This window comes from Balaenoptera physalus, assembly GCF_965194825.1.
Source record: "Balaenoptera physalus genome assembly, chromosome: 8".
In the NCBI taxonomy this organism is placed as follows: Eukaryota; Metazoa; Chordata; class Mammalia; order Artiodactyla; family Balaenopteridae; genus Balaenoptera; species Balaenoptera physalus.
The window spans coordinates 79,868,445-79,882,867 of NC_138887.1; the positions used below are offsets into that span (position 1 = coordinate 79,868,445).

The 14,423-nt window shown below is 35.1% G+C and overlaps 1 protein-coding gene across 14 annotated transcripts in view; it reads left to right on the forward strand.

The window, feature by feature from the left end:
- Positions 1–14,423, forward strand: part of BBS9 (Bardet-Biedl syndrome 9) — a 471,319-nt gene that overhangs the window by 164,520 nt on the left and 292,376 nt on the right. For all 14 annotated transcript variants that reach the window (XR_014266409.1, XR_014266410.1, XR_014266411.1 and 11 more), the window contains exon 13: positions 10,892–11,073. Coding sequence is in view for 9 of the 14 variants with exons in the window: in XM_082471759.1 (XP_082327885.1) it covers positions 10,892–11,073 (182 nt within the window). In the remaining 5 variants the exon portion in view is untranslated. The remainder of the gene's footprint in view (positions 1–10,891; positions 11,074–14,423) is intronic.

Here is a 14,423-nt window from a genome sequence, read left to right on the forward strand (position 1 = left end):
GTCATAGTCTGGCCCATTTGCATTTACAGAGACTCTTCACTTACCTGCCTTGTTTACTGCATGATGTGTTCGAAAGCCGCCTTGATTTTTCTCCTAAAAATATCTGTATATTGATGTTAACATTTTAATTGCTTAAAATAGTGGTCATTATTTTTTCCCACTGACATTCTTCAATAGAATGTTAATCTAAAAAAAAAAAAACAAAATAACCCCAAAAAACAAAACAACATAAAAAAGAATGTTAGTGTAAATAGTAAGAAATACACTTTTCCCCACAGGGTATATTATAATAAAAGCTATTTTAATTTTGGAAGAAAAGTAATGTGGCCCAGAAAGATTTGCATTTTTTGTGAATTAACTCTGATGCAGAAAAGCTCTTATGATTTTTGCCATACTGCACTTGAGATGACATATGATTGTGTCCCTCTAAAATTCTCCACCTGAAATACCCTTTTTCTGTCCATCTCTTTTTGTTTACATCCTATTTGTTTCTCAAATCTTCCATGAAGCCTTCCTTGGTTTCATAATATTAACATTTTATAGTGTCCTTTTCTATGTTACTATTGAACTTTGTTCATTCATTATATTACTTAGCACATAGGATCTTGTGTTATCTAGAATGGAATACAAGCACCTATCTTCCTTAGTGACCAGAGATGAACCACACCTCTGTAACCTTTTATGACATATAATATAGTATTAATTTAAAAATATTATTATTATTATTATTTTTAAAGATTGATTGATTGATTGATTGATTAATTGATTGATTGCTCTGTTGGGTCTTCGTTTCTGTGCTAGGGCTTTCTCTAGTTGTGGCAAGCGGGGGCCACTCTTCATCGCGATGCGCGGGCCCCTCACTATCGTGGCCTCTCTTGTTGCGGGGCACAGGCTCCAGACGCGCAGGCTCAGTAGTTGTGGCTCACGGGCCTAGCTGCTCCGCGGCATGTGGGATCTTCCCAGACCAGGGCTCGAACCCGCGTCCCCTGCATTAGCAGGTAGATTCTCAACCACTGCGCCACCAGGGAAGCCCTTAAAAATATTATTTTTAACACAGTATCATGTAGCTGCACAGTAAGTGCCTATGGAATGAGTGAATGGGAGGGACATGATCAGTTCTGTCAAATACTGCATGAAATTGAGGAGTACTGAGAAAATTTATTGTTTCTCCTCCATTGGGATCTTTCAGTGGTTTCCTATTGCTTGTGGCGTAAGGTCTACAATTCTTTGCAGGGCATTCAAAGCCTTTGTATTTTTATCATCTTTAATTTTTATCACCCTCACTTTTCCATATGAATCCCCTTGGGGAGAAATAGACTTTCTGGTTGATGGAAACAGGTGTATCTTAATACTTAATGCTGTTCCACTGTTCTGGAATGCCCTCCCCAGCCTATGCAACTCATGTCTTTCCTTCTAGGTCCAAATTGAGTCTTACTTTACCTGCTTACTTTTTCTTCATAGCGCCTGTCACCTTTGAACTTACTATATATTTATTTCTTTTGTTTATTGTTTTTCCTCTCCTTACCAGAATGTGAGCTCCTGGAGGACAGAGATTTTTGTGTCGTTTCTTCACTGGTACTCACTTTGAGAACTATCTCTGACACATCTTTGATACTCACATAGATATTTGTTGAATATCTATTTGGTTCTGGCTTTGGTAAAACACCTTCTGAATGCCCTGTACTCTCTGCAGGGTGTGTGTGTGTGTGTGTGTGTGTGTGTGTGTGTGTGTGTGTGTGTGTGTGTGTGTGTGTGTGTGTCCCCTTTAAGGAAAATGCTTTGCTGGAATACCCTGCTCCTTCTCTTATCCAATTCCTGCTTGTATTATCTCCTCTAGAAAGCATTCTGTCTGCTCACTGTCTGATTTTGATATTCTTTCACTTTGTTTTTATTGGTTCCCTTGCTTACATCCATCATTCATCAGAGCATGCTTCATACATCTCATACATTTTTGTTTGATTTACATATCTGTAATGGCCACTGTACTTTAAGTTCTTTGAGGAAAATGACCAGTGTAACCTGCCTATCTATCTATAACATCTAGAATGATGCCTGGATACAGTAAGTTCTAAATAAACACATAATTTTCAATAATGAAAGAGGTTAGAGTTAAGTCCTTATAAATGTATTTTGCTTCCCCAGTGCAAAATAGGCACTTCTAGAAGTTATATCTTTTCTTTTTTTTTCTATTTAGCAATTTACCTGTTCAGTCTTGTGAACATAATTAGCCAGATTTAGCAGTCTTGTGTGACTTTCTAATAAGTCTAATAAGAGATAGGTTTGAAAGAGCAAGCTCACGTCTGAGTTTTTGATGCTTAGAAATTTCTTTACTACAAATGGTATCTTGTTCAGTCTACCCAACTACAACCTCTGTAATTTCTGCAATTTGCTGTGACAACTTCTTTTGGCAGAGCTATTTTTACTATGATATGTTTGGACTCTGGCCTTGGCTCCCCCATTTTACTTGTCCTTTTCTTGGGCATTCTAATTACCATGTCTCTCATATTAAATAATCCAGCTCTTGATTATCGAGGCTAATTGTGGATAGCAATAATAACTAAAAACCATTTACACAAACCTCAAATTACACCTTAAAAATTGTTTTAAATTTTCCATTCTTGGGAAGTCAACATGGAATGGTGGGCAAAAATATACCTCACTGTGAATCAGGAAACTTAGATTCTACGCTTGATTCTTCCTGGCTCCCAGATTTTGTATTCGGTACGAACTATGTATGTCAAAAGGTATTGATATGAAGCTTTGCCTGGGAGATGGTCATACAGAGAAGAACAAACAAGGCCTAATTATTTTTAAAAATTGCAAAAGTAACTCCTCAACACATAAGAGCTAAAAATACACAGGTTGTTTCCTTAATGCCTGACTTAATTCTGGTAAGGGCTTAATACATTAGAAAATTATGGCATCAAATCATGTCTTCTTTCATGCATCAGGGAAGGATTCCAACATCTAGTTTTATTTATGGAAAGAGTCATTGCTTTGAACTTTTACTTTAGAAAATGTTCTTATTTTCCTTGGGAGAGACTATATTTGCATACTAGCTTTCTTGGCATTCATACGTTCAAGGCTCAGTGCCAGGTTAGAGCTACCACCTGCATATTCTTATCTTCCCACTCCTTTTGACATTGTCTTATTATTTGATGATTAGAAGGAATAAGGAAGGGACATTAGATAACTGTAAATAAAGTTGGGTTTATCTTATATTGATCTAAAGGGTTCCATTTGAAGTATTATGGACAATTACAGAGGTCTTCTAGATTTATTTGTTAGTCTATAATTATTGATTGGTATATGGAGTGTTGTGGTATTTTTGTATTTGCTTATGACTTCGTATTAGAGGTGAATTTTGAATTCTTTTGGAAAATTTCATATAGATGAAGTCATTGTGTCTGGCACTGAGGGACACAAATTCAGTGTCACATAATTCCTGCCCTGAGGGAATTAACAGCCTGGTTAAAGGTGACAAACATGCAAAAATTTAAAGAAATGCTGTAACATTTTGTAGATGCTACTATATAAGTATTATTTAGTGGGTATAGTAAAGTGGTCTATTTTATTTGAAGGTAGTAAGATTGGCTGTGGAAGAGATACTTTTTAAAAGAGGAGTCAGTGTTAGCATCAAAAAATAATGATGCCTTTAATTATTTTGGGGGGAAAGGGTCACATTGATGGGCCCATTGGCTTGTTAGTTTTTTTTTTTTACCAGTGAATCAGTTGCTGTGGAATTGTTGCTTCATTTAAGTAGCTATATGTCAACAAGGTACTTAAAAATACCAAGTATTCACATAAATCATCTCTCTCTCTCTGTTTCACACACACACACACACACACACACACACTTAAAAGTTCTGTGTGTCTGTTTATGCATGTGTGAATAAGGGTGGGAATGGGTGCTAAAATGTGAGGCAGGTCCCAGCTCATGTCAAGGTAGATTTTATACGTTATCACTAAAAGTATTTTGTGTTGGTGGTATCACTTTATATGTATTTGTGTAGTATGTATACACTTTATTTGCTTCTTTTTAAACCCCCCAATTTTTGTATTATGGAAAAGTTTAAATACATACAAAGTAAGTGGATGGCATCATGAACTCCCTTGTAGCCAGTGCTCAGCTTCAGCACTTACCAGTGTTCTGGCATGCTGGCTTTTTCTACACCTCTGCCTACCCTATTTTTTAATTCCTTTTTCAAAGGTAAAATTTATATACATTGGGAATCACAAACCTTAACTGTACAGTTTTGACAAATGGATATACACCTGTGTAACCCATAGTTCTCTCAAGTTATAGAACATTTCCATCACAGAAATTTTCCCTGTGTCCCTTTCCAGTTAATAATCCCTTTCTTCCCTGCTTCCAGGTAACAACTGTTCATATTTTTTTCATAATAGATTTGTGTTGCCTGTTCTAGAACTTCATATAAATGGTATCACACAGTATGTACTTTTTATGTCTGTCATTTTTTCCAGCATAATATTTTTCAACATTCATTTTTGTTGTTGCATGTACCAATGTTGGTTTATTTTTTGCTGCTGAGTAATGTTACATTCAATGAATGTATCATAACTTGTTTATCTCATTTTATGTATGAGCCTTTTTGTGGACATATGTTTTCATTTATTTTAGATAAATAACTAGGAGTAAAATTGCTGGGTTAGAGGGTTGGTATATGTTTAGTCTAATGAGAAACTGCCAAACTTTTGTGCACATTAGTTAAACCATTTTACACTCCCACCAGTGATATATAAGAGTTTTGGTTGCTCCACATCCTCTCCAGCATTTAATGCAGTCAGTCTTTTAAATTTAGACATTCTGATGTATGTGTGGTGGTAGCGAATTGTGATTTTAATTTGCATTTCCCTAATGGCTAATAATATTGAGCATTTTTTCTTAACTTGTTGACAGTTTTTATACCTTACTCTGTGAAATATCTATGCAAGTCTTGCCCAGTTGAATTTTGTATGCGCGTGTGTGTGTGTGTGTGTGTGTGTGTGTGTGTGTGTGTCTTGGTCATTTGTTACAGTAGTTCTTTATATGCAGAGGACACAAGTCCTTTTCCTCAATTACTATAGATTTATAGTGTGTCTTGAAGTCAGTTTATGAAAGCCCTCCATCTCTATTCTTTTTTTCAAGATTATTTTGCCATTCTAGGTGGTTTTTTTGGCACTTCCATAGAAATGTGGAAATCAGCTTGTTAGTTTCTACAGAAAAAAGCTTTCTGGGATTTTCATTTGGATTGTGTTACATTATGGATCATTTTGGTGAGAATCAACATTTTAAACTATATTGAGTCTTTTAGGGTACATCTTTTTAAAGCATATTTTGCTTATGTCACTCACTAGCTCAAAAGCCTTTACTGGTTCCACAATTACATAGATTAAAGCTTAAGATCTTTAGATGGCTTTATTCCCAAGAGTCTCTTTCCTCTTTTTTTTTTTTTTTATTCAATGAATGTTGTATCCAGGTTGCTTTTTCTTTCTCATACATAGTCTAAACTTTTCTCCCTCTTCTTCTCTCATGTTCTCCGTGCTGAATGTTCTTCACACCTGTTCTCCAAATCCCAAAGGCTCAAATGCTACAGATATTTATGTTATAATGTAATAAATTACAAGTTAACAGTAAGAAGCCTTTAAAAATAAATTGCCACATTTAGAATATATAAACAACAAGGTCCTATGGTATAGCACAGGGAACTAGATCCAATCTTCTGGGATAAACCATATGGAAAAGAATATTAAAAAAAAGAATGTCTATACATGTAAAACTGAGTCACTTTGCTGTACAGCAGAGATTGGCACAACATTGTAAATCAACTATATGTCAAGTAAAAAACAAACAAACAAACAAAATAAATTGTTGTGGGGCAGATCACTTAAAATTTATACAACTGTGATTGGAGCACCAAAAAAGCAAAGCAAAGCAAACCAACCAACCAAGAAACCAATCAACCAAACAAACAAACCAAACCCAAATAACAGTCATATTAAAATAGGACTTTACTTTTAAATAGAAAGATGATGGTAGCGTGAAGGAAGCGTTGAGGAAAAAAGAGCGAAAGACAAACTGAACATGAGAACCATGTAAGAAGCACTTTCAATCCAGGACATATTTGCAAACTGAGCCAAAAAGAACAGTGGAATAATGGTGCTTTGTATATAGTCATGTACTATATTTTCCTGCTACTACTTGGAGGTTCAAAACATTCAGGCGATGGGTAAAAGAGTATGAACCAACTTCAAAGTTCTATTGACATCATTTCCTTGCTTACAAATCACATGTGAGTTAATTCAGATTTCAGAAATAATCTGAAGAATAGACTGAATTTCAGTGTCCAGCTTAAGCTTTTATTTCCTCCATCAAAATTTCCCTGATCCCCTTGGCTAGAAATGACATTCCTACTTCTGAACACTAAAGTACTTTATACTTGTCTTATAGCTCTTATGTTTTCCACCCCGTGCATACTTATCGAGATGCATATCTTACTCTTTTACAGGGTTACAATCTTTTTCAGCTAATTTCTGATTTTATCTGTGTATGCTCTATAGCACTTCAAATGGCATCCTGCATATAACAGGTGTTTGAAAATATTTGATGAATGAATGAATGAGTGAGTGAATGATGAGCAAATGAAATATAGTAGAGAAATGAGAGACAGATAGTAAATAAAAAAGAGACTAGATGAAAATCGTGCACCTTCCTACTTTTTGTTTTCTGTTTCAGTATTATTTTGGTAAGGGCATGAAAGAATCCAAAATTTAAGTTTTTGATTTCTTTGATATCTGTATATCATAATAAAAACCAGACTTTGATGATTTGATAATTTAAAATATTTCTATTTTGCATAAAGTGTAGCTGGACAAGAACCGTTAGAAGAACCGTGCATGTTCTTTTCATTTGTTTTTAAAGCTATTATTCATTTGTTTTATTGTATTAGCAAAAGAAACTGTTCATTTTTTATCTTTTGAGCTGTATTTCAAATACTTTCAAGTTGCTCATTTTATAGATTGGCCTTGTCAGAAAAAGAGAACTAGATAAAAGTTTTAATTCCATAGATTATTTAACCTTTAAGTTGCTGATTCAAGTGAATTGTACATTTTCTTTGACCTTTTTCTTTTGAGATATACTCATTTTCATTGACTTGTAAGAGTTCTTTACATAGTAGATGAAACATACAAAATTATTTTTATAGGACAAAAACAGTTGAATATCCACAACTTCATATGATTCAAGCTAAATCATATATTTATGTTGGTTGCCAAGGTCTTCCCAGTTTGTTTGTCTTGTGTTCTTTTTACTGTGATGTATTTTTAAAGCATAGAACAAGTTTAAAATTTTTTTGTGGTTTAATTTAGAGATCCTTTGCTTTGTCCTCTATTGCTTTCTTGCAGCAAAAGTTCTTTCCATCCCAAGGGCAGATAAATATTTTTGTAGTTTCATATTTTTTAATTTAACTTTTAAAATCCATCTGGAATTTTGTTTGAATGTGTTGTTAAGGCCAGGATCTGTTTACTGAATGAAGAAACAATTACCCTCAGTTTCCTGAGCTAACTCTATTGTTTAATTTCATGCCCCATTGCTAAAATCACAAAATTATTGTGTGTCCTAGCAATATAACATCTTTGACCTTGAGTCCTCATAAAATACATCATTCTGGTTCCTTGGTTTAGCTGATGTATTTCAAGGACCAGAGTAATCTAGAGACCTTCATTTTGAAAGTGTTAACTCTAAGGATGTAAGTAATAAGGTACACAATACTTGATTTACTTGATGGCTTCTTCTAACATAAAATTCTATCACTCAGAAAATTTTACACATTAACTCACATGGACAATATTGTTTTAAAAATGTTCTTTAAGTAGAAAGATTAAAAAAATCTTGATTGTATTCTCTTTTATACTTAAATTGGACTTTATACTTAGGTTGGGCTTAACTTTAGGAATGATATATATATATATATTTATATATATATAATTTAAAATTTTCCTTTGCATTTAAGATACCAAGTGATGACATTACTTATGTATTAAGTAGTGGTATAGGCCTGTGTCAAAGTACTTTTTCCATCATAGATGTTTTAGACAGAAATTTCACTGATTTATTCTAAAATTTTTAGAGCTTGTGTTAGTGTTCCTGTGGAATAAAACATGCAATGTTAAATGAATTCAGCTATTCTAAATTTCTGTTATTTGATCTAAATTGTATGTAATGGCTCTAATACCACTGATAAGAAAAAAGTAAATTGCTTAAGTTTTGTAATTTAGTGTTAAGACATTCTGGTGATGCTTGTTAGGCTCTTTGAGTGGGTAAAGACCCTGGCTGCTCCCTTTTCTGTTTGGACACCTCAAAACACCAGTAAAGAATTTTTTCTTTTTGAGACGCTGAAGAAATATGTGTATACAGTACTATTCAAACTCTCTCTATCTGAACTCAACAACTTACTAGGTTCAGATAAATTTTTAGATAAATCCCTGTATCTAAATTGTTGCTATTTGCCATCTAAAACAGTGTGTTGAAACTGATTCCGTAATAAGCTATCCAATTCAAAGACCAAATAAATTTGGATAGTGAGGTATATTTGTAATGCCTCATGCTAGGTTTCCTTTATAATGGATCACTCAAAGGGGGAAGATAAAATGGAAATACCCTTTTGGATTCAAAGAACAGATGATCCCCACATTGTCTGAGAAGCTCTGCCTTTTAGTTTCCTAGCATTTCCTTAGGACTTACTGTATTCTCAGACTTTAGTAGGTCTGGGTGGAATGGGGAACAGACTACAGTCACAACTAACTCAATAGGGACAGAGGTTTGCCCTCTTGAAATGGGCTTGTCAGAGCTGGAAGTTGGGATTTCCATGGCCACTAAGTGGCTTCAGTTGCCTGCAAGGAAAGGGTCAGGCCCAGAGATACTACAGGGGTGAAAACATTTTATTTTAGGAAAATAATTTTATTTGGGAGTATTTATTTTCTGAGCTATTTTGATGGAACAAGTTTGTTAAACTTAAAGACCTTTGAGGATCATCTCGTTTCACCCTCTCATTTTAGACATAAAGCATTTAGGAAGACTTCTCCAAGTTGACTCAGCTACACAGAGCAGAGTCAGAGCTAGAACCCAAGTCCCCTTTTTAGTTTTTAGCTAGTTTTTTAGCTATCAAATCAGTGATACCAATCTATTTTTTATTTTTCTGAAGTCACATTACAGAATTATGTATATATCCTGGAGAAAGTATGTACAGGAATATTGTATTGAAGGCAGGTGGTGAAGTGATTGCTGGTGGCCACCTTATGGGAAGGATTGAGCAATGGTAGTATTTACTGTCAATCAAGTTGAGCTTTTAGATTAATGAGCTGACCACTTGCTGTGACCCGAAGTTGGGGAGTTTTAAAAATTCTTATTTGTTCTGAATGAGTCCTAGACCCTTATATACCTTAACTCCTTTTCTTCAGATAAATAGCAACACTTCTTTTCAAGTTCTTTTCTCTCTCAAGTTTTCTGTTGTTTTTGACTAATATTTAACCTTTAGAAAAGTGTTGGAAAACTTGTTTTTTGGGCTTCCCTGGTGGCGCAGTGGTTGAGAATCTGCCTGCCAATGCAGGGGACACGGGTTCGATCCCTGGTCTGGGAAGATCCCACATGCCACGGAGCAACTAGGCCCGTGAGCCACAATTACTGAGCCTGCGCGTCTGGAGCCTGTGCTCCGCAACAGGAGAGGCCGCGATAATGGGAGGCCTGCGCACCGCGATGAAGAGTGGCCCCCACTTGCCACAACTAGAGAAAGCCCTCGCACGGAAACGAAGACCCAACACAGCCATAAATAAATAAATAAATAAAAATTAAAAACTTAAAAAAAAAAAAAAAAAAAAAAAAAAAAAAAAACTTGTTTTTTGTTTTTTTTAAATCACAGACCAATAGAAAACACAACAAACAAATCTAAAACAAATTCATTTTATATCAGTTCAAAATGACTTATGGCAATATTGAATTTTTTTCCCTCTGGGTAAGGTAGGGAGGAAGCCAATAGTGTTCATCTCAACTACTTTTTATAGCAAGTTCAGGAAAACGTACAACTTTTATTTTTAAGCATTTATGCTAAAGTTATCTATAATTTATATATTATGGCTGTTTCTAGAGAATAACAGAGATGAGGGAGCCTAAGAGAGAAGGAAGAGTGAAAGGTTGGGGAGGAAAAGAGATAATCAGGATGAGAAGAGTGATGGAGAAAGAGCTACTAAATGAGAAAATGGGATACTTCTATCTAAGAGTGAAGGGAAAGAGAGAACAGACCAAAGAGCTACTTGAATAGGAGTGCGTGTGAAGGAAGCCACGGTGAGTGGACCTGGGGAGGGAGGGGAAGCATGTCCCAAGGGTAGAGAGAAGGAAAAGGAAAAGAGCAGGGGGCACATTTCTCTTCAAGGCCTCGTAGGGCTTCCTCCACTAACCTTCCCATTCCCCTGGATTGTCCCATCTTCCCTCCTGTGCCTCAGCCCTAGTCTTCAGCCAGCCAGTAGCCTAGCTCTTGATCCATTGTAGCTCCTACGTGTTGTTCACTGCTTATTATGAATCTGCCAAGTGGGAGGTGCAGTGAGGATTGAATGATACAAGTAAGACCTTGAAAAGCTCTTAGAGCAGAAGTTGCCACATAGTTTTGTCCCCAAAAGTGGAAGCTTTAATAATAATTGTTATATTTCTGTAAATGTAAATCATGTTTGAAACATTTAAATTGAGTCCTTGACGTAAAACTTTAGAAATAGATACATTATATAGTCATTTTCTTAATGGTATGTTGAAGCTGAATTGAATGAAAATCTAGTCGGTCTAGATTAAGTCTAAATCCACCAAAAATTTTAATTATGTCTCATTTTCTCTTCCTTTTTGTAGTGATTTAAAGGGAGTGATAGTCACTCTGAGTGATGATGGTCACTTGCAGTGTTCATACCTGGGGACAGACCCTTCTTTGTTCCAAGCTCCAAAAGTTGAATCTAGAGAACTAAACTATGATGAACTTGATATAGAATTGAAAGAACTTCAGAAAATCATCAAAGATGTTAACAAATCACAAGGTATCTCATTTGCAGCTTTTTATTATTTGATTTTAGTATTCAGTGTAAAATTTATATTATTTTGTATATGGATAATGTTTTATACATATTAGTTGATTTTCTCCCCCAGGCTTATTTAAAGTCATTTTTGTAAAAACAGCATTGCTCTTTAACATACTAGTCTTTGTGCTTAATTTGTATTTTATGGTTTCTGAAAAATATGTCCTATTTAAGGTAATACTTTTGTTAGTGTGTTTCAGGGGCAGTGCTGAGTTTTTTTCTTTAAACTGTAAGAAAGGAACATGTATTTCTTTGGATAGTGGTTTTAGACCTTTAGAATTACATTAAGGTTTAGAGTGATCATTTATTAACTTCTAATATCCCTGAAAAAATTTTAGTTGCTTCTTTTAAAAGAAACCAAAGCAGTATGTGAATTACTACTTTGTTACTAAAAATGTAGTCATTTGCAGCCTAGTGATATAATTTATGTTTGTAGTTAATTAGCCATCCAAATGGAGTGTAGCCTGTGGTATGCTGATTTCTAATGACTCAGAGGCTGATGATATTTTCAGTTCTTGAGTTTTGTATAACTCAATATTATCTTACTTTGGGATTCACAAGGGTATAATTTTACTGTAAATTAAAAGGAGAAACAAAACAGCAATCCTGCAGTTTGAGTTGGACATGTGAAAAGCATTACTTTAAGTTCCCTTCTCAGGGTCAGGTAAAAGTATTTTTTTAATGAGAAAAAATATGGACTATTTTCACATAAAAGAAATGTTAAAACAAGCAGGAATAATAAAAGAAGCAGAGCATCAAAAGCCAACCAAAACAACAGAGCCAGTCTTAATCCTGGTCCAATCACTTTCCTAGATTTATGTATTTTTGAGTCCATATTACCAAGAGACATTCAGAGGAATTTAGATAATATATTTAAAAAATATTAATATTAAAATAAAATTATTATGCTTTGGCTTTACACATTCTCTTAGAAAGTTTTGAAAGTAAGCAAGTGAAACTTAGGTCTTTTAAGTACCTCCAATAATTTAAAAACCCATTTGTTGTCAGGACCCTCATGTCAAATAGAAAATAGTTAAAACTGGATGTGTCATATTGCACATTTTTTTCCATTTTTGATACTAGTGTTTTGGGATTAATGGAATATAAGTCTCATTTTGTCATTTAAAAATGTAATTGGAGAAGAGTGGCATACGTATGAAACATGAAATTTCCAGAGTTGGTTAAATAAATTTAATGTGGCTTTTCACTCCAACTTTTGTGTCTTGAGATTTTGGCCTTTCCATAGACAATGTGCTAACGATATTTTGATGAACACTTGATTATGTAAGACATTTCTCAGGTAAATCCCTTACAGCTAAAAGTTATTTTTTGGTGGCCATAGTGATTCCCCTGGGTGAGAAGGGTTAGGCTGTTTTACTTGTCATTACCCTGATTCTTCTGTGTATCTTGAAATAAGTGCTAATTAAGCTAGGGATGTACCTACAGACTTGAGTGCAAAGTTTATTATTTATATAACCTCAAAGTTAATATTTGAAGTTCTCTGCCCCTTCTTTGCCACCATCATTTGGTATTATTCCTAAAAAAGAAACCGAGACTCTTTTAAAAAAGAGAGACTTTTAACATATTTTATTTCTAGATATGGAAAAAATTTAGTATTCTCTACACTTATAAAATTGTGGTATATTTGTTCATTAAAATACCTGTAATTATATAAAAGCACCAAATCATTTCATTACAGAAGACTATGAGAAGTTAAAACTCTGAACTTTTTGATGACCTCATTATTCATTTAAATGCCACCTATTTTAGTACAGTGACTTTAACTTGCAAAAAGGAAGTTCACAGTCTTGTGGGTTATGTTCAGCACTTAAAAGCTTTTTTTATTTCTTCAAAGCAAGAATTGCAGCAAAATGTAAAGCCAATTTAGAGAGTATATTTTGTTGTACACATGGTTTATATTATCTACTGTAATAAAAGTATTTTTGAAGCTGATTTTATGTGTGTAAGTTATATGAGGGATGTATGTTGTAAGCATGAAATTATAGTAATAATTTCTGTATGGCTTATGGATTTTGAAGCTTTTCATAATCAACTCATTAGTGAGAATCCTGCCTTGCATTTCTGTTACTAGTAGTCAACAACATCTATCAGTAGGCACTTTCAAAAACAGAGTTTCCTTATGATTTATTTAGACAGTTGATATGTTCTTTACTTGGGATGGATGTGAAGGAAAGGGTACAATACTGAGATAGACTCCCACACAGCATAGTTGTGTCTTCAGGAAGGGAAAGAGAGCAGTAAGACATGGGCGTATAAATGAAAGTCTTCATCCATTTGAAATATGTCTAGGATAACTAAGTTGCTTCTACCATTGCGTAGTAGAAACATTTGTACTTGGTAACCTTGTTGGAAGATGTGCTATTCAGGGTTATGTCTGGCTGCATATAACAGAATGCCTAAATAGGGTGCTTAAATAAGGCACAGGTTTATTTCTTTCTCATGGAAAAGAAGTCCAGTAATGGACAGTCCAGGGTTGATTTGGCAGTTCCAAAGTCATCAGGGACTCTGATTCCTTCTCACCCAGGGTCTTCTGTTGGTCTAGGATGGCTTCTGGAACTCCTGCCCTCACATCTGCAGCTGAGTCAGCCCACTTAACGATCTTTCCTGGAAGCCACACCCTGAACAGCTTCCACTTACATCTCACTGGCCACTCCAAGCTGCAAAAGAGCCTGGGAAATTTAGCATTTTGGTTGAGCGCTTTGTTACTTAGGATAAAATTGGACTCTTTTTTAGTAAAAAAGAACTGAAGAATCTTTACTGGGTGGGCAACAAGCAGCCTTTTGTACTCTCACTAAGTTGTGGAAATTCTTATTCCAAACAGTGTAATATTGGTGGGAATGCCTGGTGGCAATTGTAGGCGGTTCTTTTCTCTTTGTGAGACAGCTGATTCATGTGACATCATCCAGGTGCTTTCTATATTTTCAGTCAGCCATCCTCAGTGTGGGGGGATGTTTCCTCTCAGGGTCACAGGGTGATTTTAGCAGTTCCAGGCATTATGTGCAAGTATGATTTCCAGGGAAGAAGAGAGATATTTCTCCCAAGTCTCCCCATTTATTAGGGAGGACTAGCTTTCCCAGAAGCATGTACCAGCATGCCGACTCCCACCTTTCCTCACCTCACATCTGCCAGGATTAGGCTCCATGCTCACGACTAAAACAACAAAAGGTCAGGGGAATGAAATCATCATGATGGGATTTGACCAATTCAATAACTTTGAGATGAGGTGAATGCCTCAACAGAATTAGTGTTCTGCCACAAAGAAGGAGGAGGGAAGAATGGATGTTAGGGGG